We start from the raw sequence: 18121 nt of genomic DNA, 5'->3' as shown, positions 1-18121 counted from the left end.
AAGTTGCACAATTTCCTTCTGTGTGGCATGGTGGTTATAAGGCACACAGATGTTGCCATTCTATAGTTCTTTACAACCGAGATCTAGTCATTTGATGAAGAGAGCAATCATGCAATAACACGTTCTCTTTCCAAACTCTAAGAACAAATGTGTTCAAAATGACAGATTTTAATAGATGTAATATATAATGTAAACTCTAAGAAACACCACACACATTAAACATTACCTTCCAATGAATCTAGGATAACACTGAAATCCTCCATCCCAGCAATTATACATATCTATCTCCTTCATTGGAAGGAAATGTCTAATATGTGTGATATTTCTTAAAGAGTTTACATTATATGACTGACAAAGTTCACTTCTGTACATTTTAAAAAAAATATAGGAACCAAGTGCTGAGAAATCATGCTAATGGGAGAAGAATAAGAGCCAAGGTAAAATAAACCCAACATTTTGTGGCGCTTCTTTTTTGTAAGGTAGCCTAATTTTCTCTCCAACACCGTTACATTTTCTTTCCCCTGTGAATGCCAACAGATAACCAAATATAAAAGTAGCAAGGTATCATTTGCTGAGCATTATATGACTTTTTTCCAAGATATCAGTTAGTACTTTCAAATACATACTGATTATTATGAAAACGGTTAATTTTCTAACATATCACATGGCCATGGCAATTGAGAGATGTGCAAATAATTCATTTTTTGATTACTGGTAATATAAAAAAATTGAAATAAAAAAATCATTTGAGGTCAACCAAAATGTTTTGTTCTAACTGAAATAAAATATTTCATGATGTTTGAGTATTTTATGTTAATTTTTTACACAAAATAAAAGTGAAGTAAATTTGGCAATAAATCATTTTGAATAAAAAAATCAAAGATTTTTGATTTTTTTAATTGAAACTATCCATGAATATTTCCGTCACCCCAAATTTGCATTGTTTGGTGAAAACCAGTTTTAGATGAAAAATTTCACCCAGCTACTACTACAGCAGAGAGTAAGATGTAAAATGCTATTGACCTGGAAAGCACTGGTAATATTATACAGTAGTAAGATTTAAAAAATAAGAAAAATAATTCTCTACAGCAGCTTAAATTAATGTATTTTTATCCAGAGCTTACTGGTTATTGCTTCATATCTTTGGAAATTATATACCGGTCTGGAAGAATTCTAATTTTACTTATTTATATTTTTGATGAATAATATCAATGTTTACTTTTAAACTCTTAAATTTTTTTATTGCTTTAAATTTTCAGAGTTGTGAAAAATTACAGGTGTTCAGCATTTTTAAATTTAAACTATCACTGTTTTGGGATATAATGGGGGTGCATGTCAGACAATAATTAATTAGTGACAGTAGATGTTGAAATTCAAAAAAATTAAAACTATATAACCATTAAAACACAAACTGTCGACATCACTTGTCAAAATATAGAAAGTAAATATCCTAAAATCAAACTAAGTTCTCAAGCAGCATTCTTCTGACTTTGCCTGTCAATTTTGATCAATAGAAATATTTTCTCATTGGTTTTTAACGTGTATGGTGAAATGGAAGTTTACCAACATTTACAGATTTAAAAAAAAAAATCAAATCCTTCCAAGCCTAATTTATTTGACTTAACTAGAAGGGACTAGTTCACATAATAACTATATAACAAAGTACTGTATTACAATATCAATTTTAAAACAAGATGCAAGTTGCCTCAATGTTCCTAAACAGACCTTTCTTGGAGCAAGGTTAATACTGATACTTTCATAAATATATCAATAGAAGATATTTCATCTTCACCAGGTCATCAAATAATTGTCATCAGGTTTTGGAACTTTCACTTAGAGTGAAATCATGCCCTACTGAAGTGAATGGGAGTTTCCCCATTATCTTCAGTGGGGCTAGGATTTCACTGTAGGAAATTAATGTGTTCAGTACATGATATCGTGTCCTAGAACATCACATTACACAAAGTTCTACCTGGTACCACTTATTTTTTCCTATTTTGTGGATGTGGGGTGGACTCTGCCTTAGGGACAATTTTGATCTAATAGCAGTATAAAAAAGGTGAAGGTGAGTCACAATTGTTGTAGTTATGATTCTCTATTGCTATTACCAGGAAAACCTCATATAGCATTTACTGATATTCCATATACAGATTATAAGTATCATACCCAGAATGCTGCTAAATGCATCATCTCATGGAAATGAAACCTGATCTTACTCCTGTGTTCAAGACTTCTGTGAGGTTCAATGCACTCCCTGCTAAACAACTGAACTCTTCAACTAATTTTTAAAAATAGTAATAATAGAGCTAGTAGTAAAAATGAGAGACTGGAAGAAATGATTTCATTAAAAGTCTCTGTCAAGTTTGACAATAGACAATATTTTGGTATCAATAAAGGATCAGATTCACTCCTATGCAGAGGGCCAACACAAGATATATGCAAAATGTAAGTCCTAGTTGGAGTGCTTAAGTGGGACTTGTATAGTACATTGGTCTTGTGCTGATCCTCCACATGAGGGGAAATTTCATCCCAAAAGTGTAAGACATAATGTGAATTACATATATCTTATTCATCATGGCAATGATCTGCATAAGAAAAATATTTTTTATTCACAAAGTATTGCATATGGCTAAACAAAGTGTTCTGATTGATTCTAGCTAAACAAAGTGTTTCATTCAAACCATATTCCAGCATAGATCAAGGGTCCGGTTTTCCATTCCATTTTATTCTCCACCCCATTTGACTTCAGGATAAGGCAACAAGACCCAGATTCTCAAAGATATTTAGGTGCCTAACTCCCATGGTGCACATCCATATATAGTTCCAGCATGAAGTAAACCTTCACCCAAGTTTAGGATGAAACATACATTAATCTTTTGTCTGCATGATTCCTAAAGGACATTAAGCCTAATACCATTCCCACCTAAATTTGTCAGATATAGGGTTGCCAGTTCTGGTTGGATATATTCCTGGAGGTTTCATCACATGACAATCTTTAATTAGCTTAATCTTTAATTCCTGGATACTCCAGGACACTCCTGGAGGATTGGCAACCCTAGTAGACATGAAATAGGCATCAGTAGCAAGCAGGAGCCTGGGCTTTATGTATATATTCCCCCAGGAAAGATGATGATCATAAGATGTATTGGATCCATCTAGACAAGGCACCTGAAACAATTAAAATGCTTAACTTTAATTGCCTTTAGCAATCTGCATTTTAATTATTCCTATAATACCCTGGAAAATAATTCTCAAAGAACAGCTCCTTTCTTTGCTCTGGCTGACCCAATGGAGACAGATGAGAGGCTTTGGCTTACTTCTGCCTCACATGACAATCTCTTTTGAACCATGCCCAAATGTCAGACAGGATAATATACTCTACAGTAAATCATGTCACAGTCTTTCAACTGTGCACCATGCGAGGCTGCAATAAACACTCTAATTTAAGGTTTCACATGCCAGTAATACATTTTAACGTTTTTAAAGATCTCTTTCTATAAGTCTATAATATATAACTAAACTCTTGTTCTATGTAAAGTAAATAAGGTTTTTAAAATGTTTAAGCAGCTTCATTTAAAAAATTAAATTAAAATGCAGAGCCCCCCCACCGGACCAGTGGCCAGGACCCAGGCAATGTGAGTGCCACTGAAAATCGGCTTGCATGCCGCCTTCAGCAAGCGTGCCATAGGTTGCCTGCCCCTGGAGTAGATGGTCTGATTGGTCTTTTCCATCTGTAATTTCTAGAACTTTGCTAACACATGTTTCTGTGATCAATAGCTTTTAAATGTGGCACAGGGAATTTCACCAGCCTTTAAAAAAGGGCATCATAATCATTAATAATAATGACTTAGGTGGGATTTTCAAAAGTCCTCTGCACTGGACTGAATTTGCTTCCATTGAGCTCCAGTGGAAGTTTTAACATGGCTTTGAGGGAACAGAGATAGGCCAACTCTGAATGCTTTTGAAAATACCTGCCTGATCTACTTTCTCTAGCACCTGTATTCTTAGGGTGCGCCTCATTATGAAACACAACCAAAAGAAAAATTAAACAAATAATTCTAGCCAATTTAAAATCTTGCATATCCATATTATTTTGAACATACAGTAGAATTATCACAATTTGAAGATTAACCCCCCCCCAAAATAAAACAAAACAGAACTGATCACTGAATATTGTTGCTTTAAACTGGTGCAGAAGGGACACTTTTTGGTACTAGGACATGACCACATCAAATTAAGTCTGAATTTAAATGACCATGATAGAAATTGTTCAACATTTGTAATGAAAATAGACTAATAAAAATGTCACTCATTCTTTGATCCTTCATTCCCCATTAGAACATTTTTAAACGTAAAAAAAAAAGTTCCTGATAATTATATTTACTATTAAAGCACATTTTACATGTGTTTAAAGTCTACAGTGTGTATTATTTATACATATTCTCTCATTTTATAAATCTGTTACTGATGTGCATTTTTCACACATACATATACACACACACCAGCCCAAGAAGAACCCCGGATCTGAACCATCTTAAAACAGTATAAAGGAACTGTAGAGGAAAACCATGAATTAGCCCTTTAAGTTTTACAATGAGAGGGTGTTTTTATTGCTAGGCATTAAGTCCTCAGACTTAATTTTGCCAATATGATTTCATACAGATTAGTCACCATTAGAGGAAAAGAACACATTAAAAATGTATGCACTTAATCATTAGACACACTTGGGATTAATAAAAGCACACGTAGATCCCAATTCAGCCAAAAATATGTTTACAATATCTACACCATGATCTAAATACTGTTCTTGCCTCGCCTCAAGTTAGCGCAAGAAAAGGTGGAAGACATGCTAAAACCATTGCAAAAGCAGCAGTGCATGAATACAGGTGGACAGATGGAATTCCTTTACAGAGTACAGAAAGAAGCAGATACACTTGGCCAATGTGAACAATTATGATTATTTAAAGGGCAGGGCTGTGCCAAAAGCTAGAGTTAGTAGACAGCATACCACCATTTATAGTATGCATAAGACAGCTCTGATTGCAGTGAGCATATATTTCATGGTGCCCACTGAGCCAGTCCCTTGTTTGACATCCTGACCTGCAATGGTAAGATGTTGCTGATGCCAGACTTTCATTATAGTGTGTATGCCTATATGCAGCTGCTCATGTTATATAACTAGGATTTATCCCAGTGGTAGACCTGCCAATACAATTAATTCTTCAGGGTTTCTACCATCTTGCATCAGTTTTCCCCATCTAGGAGCCAGACAGCTTTTGCACTGAATATCTCAATATCTTTAAGCAGTACTCTAATCAGTGCTAGAAAGTGTGACTTGAGGAAGTATTCGGTACTGTTATGTTGCTAATAGTTTCCCAGCCTCCATATTAGCACCAAAAAAAATTGCCATGCACATTAAGAATTATTTTGTTTCATGAATGTTTCCTAGCAAATGACTCACCCTCCTTCTTCTGAATATTTGTGACCAAATGCAAGGATGTCAGACGCCCTGCCGCTGCCATCACATACCACAACAGGAACAGGCGGAGTGTCTCGTAGGTACTCCAAGACAATAGAGATAACATTGGGCCCTCCTTCCACAATAAGTGCCACCACTGGAACCCCTTGCCCAATTCCTGGAGTAAAAGAAAGAAAAGGGGAAAAAAAGAAAAGAAAAAACCCCCAAAACCAAAAACAAACAAAACCACAAAGCCAGCAAACCAAATAAAAACAACAACAAAAGAAAGAAAAAAACAAGCTGAAATTACTGCATACTAACTATATATTGGTCTCTTACAAGAAATGGTGTTAAGAGATTCATAGGTTCATTAGATTTTAAGGCCAGGAGGGACCACTGTGATCATCTACTCTGACGGGCTGTATAATATGTGCCATAGGATTTCCCTGAGTTAATTCCAGTTTGAACTAGAACAGATGTTTTCGAAAATCATCTAATCTTTGATTAAATATTCCCACTGATGGAGAATCTACCACAAGTTGTTCCAATGGTTAATGACTCTCACTGTTAAAAAAAAAAAAAAAAAGAAAAAAAAAAAAAAGAAGGTACCTTATTTCTAGTCAGAATTTTTCTAGTTTCAACTTCCAGCTTAAAGGATCTTCTGATACCTTTGTCTGCTAGACTGATGAACCCTCTTTTATCAAATTCCTTTTTCCCATGTAGGTACTTACAGGCTATGATCAAGTCACCCCACAACCTTCTCTTTGCTAAACTAAACAGATTGAGCAACTTGAGTCTCTCACTGCCAAGCATGCTTTCCGATCCTTTAATCATTCTCCTGTCTCTTCTTTGAGCCCCCTGCCATTTTTCAATGTCCTTCTTGAAGTGTGGACACCATACCTGGAAACAATACTCCAGTAGCAGTCAACCAAATACAGAAGTAATATGACCTCATTCTCAACATTTGTAATGCAATTAGATAGGATTCCTCTGCAAAAGAGGCAACATTTATAATCAGTCAGGAGACTGATGTGGTTTGACCAGACTCACCTGAGTGAAAAAATAGTTGTGTGTGTTATATCATTAACAAAGGGTTCTTTATTTGTACAACTTGTACTGCTTGTGCCTTCTTAACCAGTGGAGGCTGGTGATATCTGAAATGGGGTATATAATAGAGGGTTGAAAATTTCCTGTCAAAACTGCTTTTTGATGAAAAACCAGGGAGATTTTTTTTTTGAAAAGTGTTCTCTTTCTGTGGAAAATTTGGATTTTTAATCAAAAAACCAAATGCCCACAAACTGAAATATTTCGATCGGGAAATACTTCCACAGAGCACCAGGAGAGTTGTAGTTCAGTTGACTCATGACCCCTTTTTCTTCGACTGGCCAGGCTCCCTTGCCAGATTACCTTTCCTATGATGCACCAAGGCCAGGGACTCCCATGATGGCCAGGGAACCCCATGATGCATCACCTCCCACCTCCTAGAGTAGAGACCATGGTGAATCATGGGAGAAGTAGTCTGACCACGGAGCCCAGCCACTTTACATGCATAAATGCAGACTAAAACTTTATCTGACTTTACCTTTATCTATTTCAGCAAACACAAATGCTGTCCTACCATCCCTGAGGACATCTTCAGTGTACTTAACTAAAGCCATAATCCACTGTCAATCCATGCGCCTTATTATTACTAACATTTATCATTTAAAGGAGATGTCATGCTTATTATGCTTTATAACTATTTAAGTAGATATAATATAGTTATAAATAAAAACTTGCTTGAAATTATTATTACTGTTTTATTTATATTACAGCAGCACCCAAAACACAGTAGGTGCTGTGCCTGCCATACAGGAAGACCCAGTCCCTCCCTTGAAACACTTAGAGTCTAAAATGACAAACAGGCCAAATGATGAAGCATGGGTGAAAAGGTATAATATACAAGCAAAGTGATTAACAGTATGATTAGCACACAGCTAAATAGCTCCACATCTGCTTTGTACGTTATAAACTATTCCCAATTGCTTCTCTACCATAATCATTATTAGTTGGTTAATTTCTTGTAAGTAAGGCTATAGAGGCAAGTCAACAGAATGATATTTGAATGTCAGAGGATGATTAAGAACCTTGAATAAAAAAAAGACAAGTATGATGGACTAAATTATGCCTAGTGTACATCCATTCACTTCAATGGATTTAAGCCACGAATGAATATATTTTTGACAGCCTTTCACATGGTTGGAAAAATACAATTATTTTTATCATGCATAATATTAAACCACTTAAAAGTAAATTTAAAAATTAAGAATAAAACACATTTTTAATATAAACTGCTAAAAGAAGAAATTTTTTCTTGCTGAGGAATTGGTGGAACCTTGATACATTTAATAGTATACATCTGACATCAGAAGACGGGCTAACTAAGCATTCCTAATTCTTTATTGCTACTAGATGACAACAGACATATTATTTACAAGTGATTTCTAATTCAAGAAAATTGTTCATGTACTACAGCAATTGACTGCCAACAAAACAGCACCAATAAGAAGGCACACTGCACAGTATATTTCCCACTGAACAGCATCCCCACTTAATCACTGGACATCTTCACAGGTGCTATTAGAGAACCTTGTTAAAATTCTCTCACCAAATTAAAAGGAAGGTTGTTAATGCTACTGTTTTTGGATTCAACTTCTAGACTTCCAATTAATAGAGCAATGTCAAGCTTTCTGAAAGTCGAAAGGATCAGTGTTCTCTTCTGCTTATTTACATTATTTTCTTCTTATAGTACAGTATATGGGCTAATGTTTTATGTATTCCTTCCTCTACAATTACTTCCTCAAGAAATTAATTCCTTGATTCTTGAGCAAGAATCCACCTCAGCTGCCTTTTCCTCATTCCTTTTTGCTCTAGATGTGAATGACAAGGCAGATATAAAAAAAATCATGATCAACGTGTAAATAATTTATTGGAATCTTGCACCAACATTCTTTTTCTGGAGCATAGACCTCTCCAGGTGGAAAATGACCTTCCAGTCATGGAGAAAAGGTACAGTAGATATCTAAAGACCTCTTACTTACTAATGTTGAGTAGTACCTTAAAGGATGGATAATTCCAGAGAAATCAGAGTTACTACAACTATGAACACTGCAAAGGAACAACATTTGTGGTAATTATTATTTGTGGTAATTATGTACACTGCAAAGGAACATTTCATGTGGCTCAGGACAGTTGCATATAAATGGAAACATATCATTCTGAACAGCAGAGTATGCATGAGGAGAATATTTAACTGATCTCTTTCACTGAATGGGGTCAATATGATGCATTTTAAGGAGTGCATAATGTGAACTAGGAGACATTTCTTATAGTGGCTGTGTAACAATACTCAAACATATACCAGCCTTTTGAATCAAATGCTTATTGTATCATAGAATCATAGAATTTCAGGGTTGGAAGGGACCTCAGGAGGTCATCTAGTCCAAGCCCCTGCTCAAAGCGGGACCAATCCCCAATTTTTGCCCCAGATCCCTAAATGGCCCCCTCAAGGATTGAACTCACAACCCTGGGTTTAGCAGGCCAATGCTCAAACCACTGAGCTATTCATTCCTCCTGTATCCAATTAGAATGCAGTAACATTGGAACAACACTGCTTTCACTCTGAGGTTGGATTCCACAGGAGGAAAACGTATTTTCTCAAATGTGAAAGAAAGCAAAAGTTCACAATTTGGTTAGGAGGAACACTAGACAATAAAGCCTTCAAACAGATTTGTGCATCTTCCTTCACCCTGCAGGAAGGATTGATCAGTTTTGGTGGGTTATTCTGGATATCCATCAATCTGCTAATTTTAACCTTTTGAATTATGATGATTATTATTTACAGTTGAGCAAATAATTTTCAACAAATAGTTTATCTGAAGAACTTAATCTCTTTTTGGCTCATGAGTTTGTTATTCAAAAGTATTCAGCAAATGTGTATTTCTTTAAATCTCTATTGACTGATGTACAACAGTTTTCTGCAAGTGTCCAAGCTGGGTTTCACTGTGATTAGTCAGATGGCATGGTTTACTTTCCCCTGATTGTGAAAACACCTCCAGCAAGAATATACGATTAAACAACTTTAGGTTAAAAAACCCAACATTCCTAATTAAAGTAGTAATCTAGGTGATATTATTGTTTCCTTTCCTTTGGCATTTAAAGAGATGAGACTCATACATTTTAGACTTTCCTGTTTAACTTTAATTCTGTCCTATACCAAATATGAATGAATGAGAGATTAAAACCTAACTTTCACAATTGACCCTGCAGGTTCCTTTGTGCAACATCCTGCATCTAGGAAAAGATTTAAACACAAACCTGTTTTTTGTGGGCTTTATTATGGATGTTTTATAAATTCTGCTTTTGCTTTATCAAAGAGAGGAATTACTTTTCTTGGTAGGTTTCTTCATTCTCCATAAACTGCAAATAGTTTGAAAAGTGACACAGACTTCTTGAGTTTGGGGAGCAATACATTTGGCACTTGCTGCAGGGATAAAATAATGTAATCCTTTGGGGGAAGAATCTCATTTTAAAACCAATTTATTCTAAAAAACTCCAATTGACATTTCTTCGGATCCAATAGCATAGCAATCTTTGGAAAGGATTACTGAGCTGAGTTAGATTTCTGAGCTCCATTTCTCTGAAACCTAGCTCTATGGGTTTCTCATTATTATTAATAATTATCTGCATTAGAGTACCACCCATAATGTGGTAGGGACTTTCCACATATACAGAAAGTCTATTCCTGCCCTGAACATTTTACAGTCTAAGAAATTCAGTAGACAAGACTGTATTATCAGTGGAAAGCAGTGCATTCTCATTTCCTCCATGATGCCCTCTACAGCACTTTAGTTATTTGTTTTACTGTATTCCATTTCACTTGTTCATTAACATAATAATTTAGCTGCCCTTATGAAGGAGATTTTCCTTTCAAGTACAGGTTGACAAGCCACAGGCTGATTTCATTAGATTATATAATCCAAGGAAACCTTGGATTCATTTTAGCCTTTAACTATTTGGGAATTGCTAACAAATAGAGAGACTATAGTGAAAAATGTCATAGTGTAGGAGAGAGTTTGTTTAGGAACAATAATTTCCTAAAGAGATCAATGCACCATTTCATAACCACCTTGTATACCAGAGATTGCTAGCTATCCTTTACATGGCTGTCATTCTTTCCTTATGAACAATGCATTTCAAGGTCAAGATTCCAAGACCCAGGCAAATTGGGAAATATCAGAACATGATCTTGACAAGTTGTGTTAACTAATAGAACGATTTAAATATGACTTTGCAGGGACACATTGTGTTCAGCTTTGTGTCAGATGGTCGTGGGTTTATTGAAAAGACATGTTGAACATTGAACTATTTAACACAATCCTCAAGCTGCAAACAAGCCCTTTGTGGGTGGGCACCCTATTACTTGATCCTCCAATACTGGCACAGAGCTTTTAGAGGAAACACTAGAGATCATGATGTAAAGAGAGCCTTTCACTTCCAAAGATCAGTATTTTTTTGTTTGTTTTGGTGTTCGTGAATTATTTTGGCTGCAGTAAACCAGGTATTTTTCCTTCAGTTATCTCCTGTGTCATGAATATCCTGTCTTCCCTTGGTTTCAGATAGAGTTGGTAAATGCATTTTGAATTTTCAGCAAAATATTTTTTTTAAACTCATTTTGGTGCTTTGCAGCCACCTCAGAGCTGGTTGAAACTTTCTGGATGATTCAAAATTTCAACAAAATATATTTTTTCACCATTTTCCAACAAGCACTCTTTTCAACAAATTCTTCTCTTCTTGTGTGCCTCTGAATTCTTAAAGACTCTTCTTTGAAGAAAGAGATGTCATAGTTACTTTCTCATCTAGCAGTATCTGCAGAGAACTGGTTAAATTCATGGAGGTTAAATCCATTAATGGCTATTAGCCGGGATGGGTAAGGAATGGTGTCCCTAGCTTGTGTTTGTCAGAGGGTGGAGATGGATGGCAGGAGAGAGATCACAGGATCATTACCTGTTAAGTTCACTCCCTCTGGGGCATCTGGCATTGGCCACTGTCGGTAGACAGGATACTGGGCTGGATTGACCTTTGGTTTTACCCAGCATGGCCATTCTTATGTTCTTATGTTCATAGCCTAAATAGTCAATATTCTGAACAATCATTGAGTTCATCACAATGGGGATTACTGGCAGGTCTAATTATGCTTCCAATTCAGTAAAAAAACTAATAGAATGTTAGGAACCATTAGGAAAGGGATTGGTAATGAGATAGAAAGTATTATAACGCAACTATATACATGTAAATCCATTCTACACCCACACCTTGAATACTGCATGCAGTTCTGATTGTCCCATCTTAAAAATTGATACATTAGAATCTGAGAAAGTACAGAGAAGGGCAACAAAAATAATTAGGGGAATGGAACAGCTTCCATATGAAGAGAGAGATTAAAAAGACTCAGACTGCTAAGCTTGGTAAAAAGATGACTGAAGGGAGATATGATAGATGTCTGTAAAATCATGAATGGTGTGGAGAAAGTGTTATTTACCCCGTCACATAACACAAGAACCAGGGGTCCCCCAATGAAATTAATAGGCAGCAGATTTAGAACAAACATAATGAAGTACTTCTTCTCACAACATCTAGTCAAACTGCAGAACTCATTACCAGGGGATATTGTGAAACCCAAAACTAAAACTGGAATAAAAAAAGAATTAGTTCATGGAGAGGTCTATCAACGGCTATTAGCCAAGATGATCAGGGACGCAACCTAGGGTTGCCAACTTTCTGACTGCAAAAAACTTAATACCCCTGCCCTGCCCCTTCCCTGAGGTCCACCTCTGCCCCACTCCTTCTCTGAGGCCCCGCCCCTACTCACTCCATCCCCCTCCCTCTGTTGCTCACTGTCCCCCACCCTCGCTCACTTGCTCATTTTCACTGGGCTGGGGGTTGGGCTGCTGGAGGGGGTAAGGGCTCTGGCTGGGGGTGTGAGCTTTGGGGTAGGGTCAGGGATGAGGGGTTTGGGGTGCAGGAGGGGACTCTGGGCTGGGGCCAAGGGGTTCAGAGTACGGAAGGAGGCTCAGGGTTGGGACAGGGGGTTGGGGTGTAGGAGGGGGTGTGGGCTGGGGGGGGAGTTTGGGTGCGGGAGGGGGCTTATGGCTGGGGCAAAGGGTTGGGGTGCAGGAGCGGGTGAGGGGCGCAGGCTCTGGGCAGTGCTTACCTCATGCAGTTCCCAGAAGTGGCCGGCTTGTCCTGCTAGCTCCTAGCCGCAGGGGTGGCCAGGGGTCTCCATGCACTGGCCACATTTGCGCCAAGGAGCCAGAGGGACATGCCGCTGCTTCTGGGAGCCATGAGGAGCCAGCTGCTGCAGCCAACTGGACTTTTAGAGGCCTGGTTAACACTGAAAACTGGACATCTGGCAATCCTAATGCAACCCCATGCTCTGGGTGTCTCTAAACCTCTGACTGCTAGAACCAGGGACTGCATGACAGGAGGTGGCTCACTCAATAATTGCCGTTCTTTTCACTACCTCTGAAGCATCTGGCATTGGTCATTGTCAGATGACAGGATACTGGGCCAGATGGACCATTGGTCTGATCTGAAATGGCCATTCTTATCTTCTTATATTCAGACAACAAAAGGCAGGAGAAAGGAGGTGGTATCTAATATTTAATGAAAAAAGGGGTAAATAGTGAGGTGGCAAAATTTGCAGACAATACAAAACTACTCAAGATAGTTAAGTCCCAGGCAGACTGAAGAACTACAAAAGGATCGCTCAAAACTGGGTGACTGGGCAACAAAATGGCAGATGAAATTCCTTGTTGATAAATGCAAGTAATGCATATTGGAAAACATAATTCCAACTACACGTATAAAATGAGGAGCTCTAAATTAGCTGTTACTACTCAAGAAAGAGATCTTTGAGTCATTGTGGACAGTTCTCTGAAAACATCCACTCAATGTGCAGCAGCAGTCAAAAAAGTGAACAGAATGTTGGGAATCATTAAGAAAGAGATAGAGAATAAGACAGAAAATATATTTCCTCTATATAAATCCATGGCATGACCACATCTTGAATACTGCATGCAGATGTGGTCGCCCCATCTCAAAAAAAGATATATTGGACTTGGGAAAAGTTCAGAAGAGGGCAACAAAAATGATTGGCGGTATGGAATGGCTTCCATATACAGAAAATATCATATTGCCTCTATATAAATCCATGGTACGACTACATCTTGAATACTGCATGCAGATGTGGTAGCCCCATCTAAAAAAAAAAAGTTATATTGGAACTGGAAAAAGTTCAGAAAAGGGCAACAAAAATGACTGGAGGTATGAAACGGCTTCCATATAAGGAGAGACTAATAAGACTGGGATTTTTCTGCTTGGAAAAGAGACGACTAAGGGGGGATACAATGGAGGTCTATAAAATCATGACTGGTGTGGAGAAAGTAAATAAGGAAGTGTTATTTACTCCTTCTCATAACACAAGATCTAGGGCTCACCAAATGAAATTAATAGGCAGCAGGTTTAAAAACAAACAAAAGGAAGTATTTTTCACACAACGCAGTCAACCTGTGGAACTCCTTGCCAGAGGATGTTGTGAAAGACAAGACTATAACAGGATTAAAAAACAACAACCAGATACATTCATGGAGGATAGGTCCATCAATGGCTATTCGCCAGGTTGGGCAGGGATGGTGTCCCTCGCCTCTGTCAGAAGCTGGGAATGGGTGACAGGGGATGGATCTCTTGATGATTACCTGTTCTGTTCATTCCCTCTGGGGCACCTGTCATTGGCCACTGTTGGAAGACAGGATACTGGGCTAGATAGACCTTTGGTCTGACCCAGTATGGCTGTTATGTTCTTAAAGTCCCAAAATAAGTTTCCTTAATATTATTGAAAAATCCTGGTGAGTTACATTTCACTATTAGATGGAACAACCTTAAATATTCTCTGTAAAAGTAGCATAGGAAGGTAGGAAATTCTGGAATAAATGAGTTCATTAAACAAAGAACCTCATTGTATAAAACTTTATGTAAAAGGAAAATATTTCAGTTAAACCAATCTTTGATTTTAAGAAAACTCACTCTACAAATGTACTTTAAAGGATATTAAGGGTACCTTTTCAGTCGGGACTCTCTACCCAGTCTCTCCCTGTGTATGCACAAAATGGTGCACACACATACTTTTGCCTGCACTGTCCAGGTACGAACAGTTGTATGCACACTAACATTTAAATTAACCCTTTAACAGTCTAACACTTGGGACCATGTAAGTAAGTAGTAGCATTTCTACCTGCAAAATCCATTGGCCCTAATGATTTTTACAAGTAGAAAAGCTAATATGCTCCCAGGTTTTAGACTTTTTAAAGAGCACGCACAAGTGGAGCCTGAGGCCTCTAAATCTGGCACTAAATATCTAATCCACTTGCTTTACGAATTTTTGAATAGGCTTTCTTTGCTTTCATTATGCAACATTAAAGGTACCTACATGTACCATCACCACCGGCTCCTCCCCAGCACTACACATAAGTCTATCTAGATGTCTCGAGAGATCCGCAGCCATTGCACCAGGCAGGCATGTGACCATGAGGATCTTCCGGTCATTGCATACCCAGCTATCTATGTTTCTAATGCTCAAATCACCAATCACTGATACCTGTTTCTTCCTAATAACTGGAGTTCCCTCCCACGGAGAGGTATCCTCAGTGCGAGAAGATACCACATCATCATCTGGAATGAGGGTCCAACTATGGGATTGTTTCTCTCTGCTCCAGTTGGATGTTCTCCTTCCCTGAAACTTTCATCCTTTTTAACAGCACAGAGGCTGTCAGTCCAGGGGTGGGACTGTTCTACTGTGCCCTGAAAGTCTCATCTCTGTATCTCTGTGTCTCCCTTAGCTCCTCCGGCTCAGCCACCCGGTCTCCAAAGCCCATACACAGTCTTTGAGGGCCAGGAGCTCCTTGCATCAAATGCACACATATGCCACCTGCCCAAAGGGCAGGTAACCATACATACTGCATTGGGTGCAATAAACTGAGTAGCCCCCACTCTGTTGCAGGACTTCTGCCTGCATTCTCTTTTTACTCCTGCAGCTCGTTCCTTGTTGTTGTTTTGTTTTTATCAGGGGGTGTTTTTTGGTTTAACGTTAAAGAAGTTTAAGGAATGTTAAGTGTATGTAGCCCCACCCCCCACTCTTCCCCTGTAAATTCCCTTGCAAAACTCCTGTTAGCTGCTCCTGTTCACTGGAAAAACAACAGGGAATCCGGTGGCACCTTAAAGACTAACAGAGTTATTTGGGCACAAGCTTTCATGGGTAAAAAACCCACTTCTTCAGATGCATCACCTATTCACTAGATTGCTGATTTCACTTAAATGTCTATCTGTTAATCTATGCAGAAGTTGCCTTTGCACACACTGTTCCAGAACTTTGATACCCATAGCTCAGGGAGAATGTACTCTCCTGTGCCACCAGAGAGTCATTTCAGACCAATCTTAGTACTGCTGCTTCCTGCCTTCTTAACATACCCAAATTCTCAGGTATGCAGCAAGTACCTATATTGCTCTGTAGAGCAAGCTAATTGCAATGTTGTCTGCAGCTTAGTCTGCAGTTAACAGGTTTGTATAGTCCCCAGGCAATAAGCAGAGACGGACAACAAGCAGAACTGAGTTTGTTTTTAACATATACTATTTTTTTTCTTATAAAACAGAATACTACCCTCTGAAAATGGCAGTTCTACATAACTACATGAGTCATCAATAAACCACTGTTATAAATGTTTACTGAGGCTCAGAAGGGGAAATGACATAAATACAGCAATATAACATAGTAAATTTGATGCTAGATTAGGTGACGTTTAGGAGGAGAAATTTATTTTAATCTCTCCCTCCATAAATAAACAAATTGGGTTCATGCAGTTGTAGTAACTGCATTACAAATGCATCTTTGGATATCCACATTTGATTTGGCGGACTGTGGAGAATAAGTATTAGGTTTTTAGGTTGGTTGTTTTAGGTTAATTTTTTGTAAGTCTGTAATGTATTTAAAAGTACCCAGATTATAAGGCGGGTACATATTTTCTTTAAAAGTGAAATAAATAAATATAATATCATAAAAATGTGCATGGCAGTTGCAATTTGCATGTGCAAATGCCAGAATGACTTCTTTTAAAAACATATCTGGGTCTTTATCTTAGCGGTGATTTCATATGTGTTAGAATAACAAATCTATTTCTGCATTCATATAGCCATTATGTTTGTCAGTCAAAGCATTTATCCAACACAGAAGGTTAGAATTCAGGACCTTTTGCTCCAGTGGCCCCTTCCCATTTGCACTAAAGGAGAATCCCCCTTAGCTGTCATTAGGAAAGATCAATCAAGGTTCATCAAAAAATTCACCCATTTTTCAAAGCTTTTACAAGTATGGACTGGCTTTTGATCAAACCTGGTCTGAGCTCAAACATAACTTGGTCACACTAGGATTTGGGGATTTTTCTAGCCTGAAACTCAAGGTAGAACTTTGGGGCTATGGGACCCATGGGAACCCAAACTGAAATGTTTGGTAAAAGGCGAAAGATTTATACGATCTGAATGCTCTAGTTAATCCCTGTGAATTGTAACAGCAGATATTTGTACAGCTCTAGTTAGCAGATGTAATAATGTTTTCCCAGTGTAGGCCAACCACTAGGCCTGAATTACTTTATTAGTGGGGATTGGATGCAACCACTGTAAAAGCACTGGAGCTAGTGTAACCCACACACCTCCTGGGTGTGGTGTCCTGTCCCATCTAGTGGAGCTGAGACCACTGAGAGAGAGAGAATAATGAGTCTGCTCTACAGCCTTAGCTAACAGCATATGGCTTTTAGCTCATGCTGTAGTGGCTCATGCACTAAGCTCCAGAGATCCCTGGTTCACCCGCTGACAACCAGGGTCTGTCAGTGTTACACTAGTACAATATTCAGCAGCATGCTTCAATAGGCTGACACAAACAGACTGCATAAATGTGTTTTGTGACTTTTGAAACCACTGCTTTTGTTCTGGGCATTTGTGCTCTTTAATTTTGTGCAGTACTCATATACCACAGTGAGAGGTACTTTAACAGAAACAATAAACAGGTAAAAATGTTCTTGTGTGCCTTGGGGCAGCATTTATATCATATGAAACAAAAGTCCACACCTAACATGAAATCAAAAAGCCTGAGACAGGAATTTTCACTTTCTGAACTCCTTTGCCCTGCAGCAACACATTATGAACTCCTTTCCCTCTTTCTCTAGAGAGAGACTATGGCAAAAAGATATTCTCACAGTACCCTTAAACAGAGCAACAGATTTAGACAGAAACCAGTCCACAGAAAAAGCAAATGCATCCACACTCATCCTGTTGGGCCACAGTGCTGTTTGATCCACTTACCACCAGATATTCCTGTACCACCTCAAAGAGGCTGCAAGGAGAAAACCCTGAAATGGCTTAGGTCCTTCATTAAATCTAAAAGGTTATTATAGGAAACCATTTTTCCATCTTTGGAGCCCTCTAGAAACCCCCAAGTCTCAATCCTCTCCCTGATACTATGCAATGACTATATGAAGCTGTTTTGGATCACATGGGTCGTGGTGCCAGAAGCATACAGAT

General features: G+C 38.1%; 1 protein-coding gene across 2 annotated transcripts in view; it reads right to left on the bottom strand.

Annotated features, from left to right (window-relative positions):
* The window catches only part of TRPM3 (transient receptor potential cation channel subfamily M member 3), a 190146-nt gene that overhangs the window by 131100 nt on the left and 40925 nt on the right, over positions 1–18121 (bottom strand). For both annotated transcript variants that reach the window (XM_084628736.1, XM_084628737.1), the window contains exon 5: positions 5462–5636. In XM_084628736.1, coding sequence (XP_084484862.1) covers positions 5462–5636 — 175 coding nt within the window. The remainder of the gene's footprint in view (positions 1–5461; positions 5637–18121) is intronic.

The sequence above is a fragment of the Lepidochelys olivacea genome (genome assembly GCF_965140295.1).
Source record: "Lepidochelys olivacea isolate rLepOli2 genome assembly, chromosome: 5".
Lineage (NCBI taxonomy): Eukaryota > Metazoa > Chordata > Testudines > Cheloniidae > Lepidochelys > Lepidochelys olivacea.
Note: the sequence above shows the minus strand (reverse complement) of the source record. Positions and strands in the feature narration are given on the sequence as shown.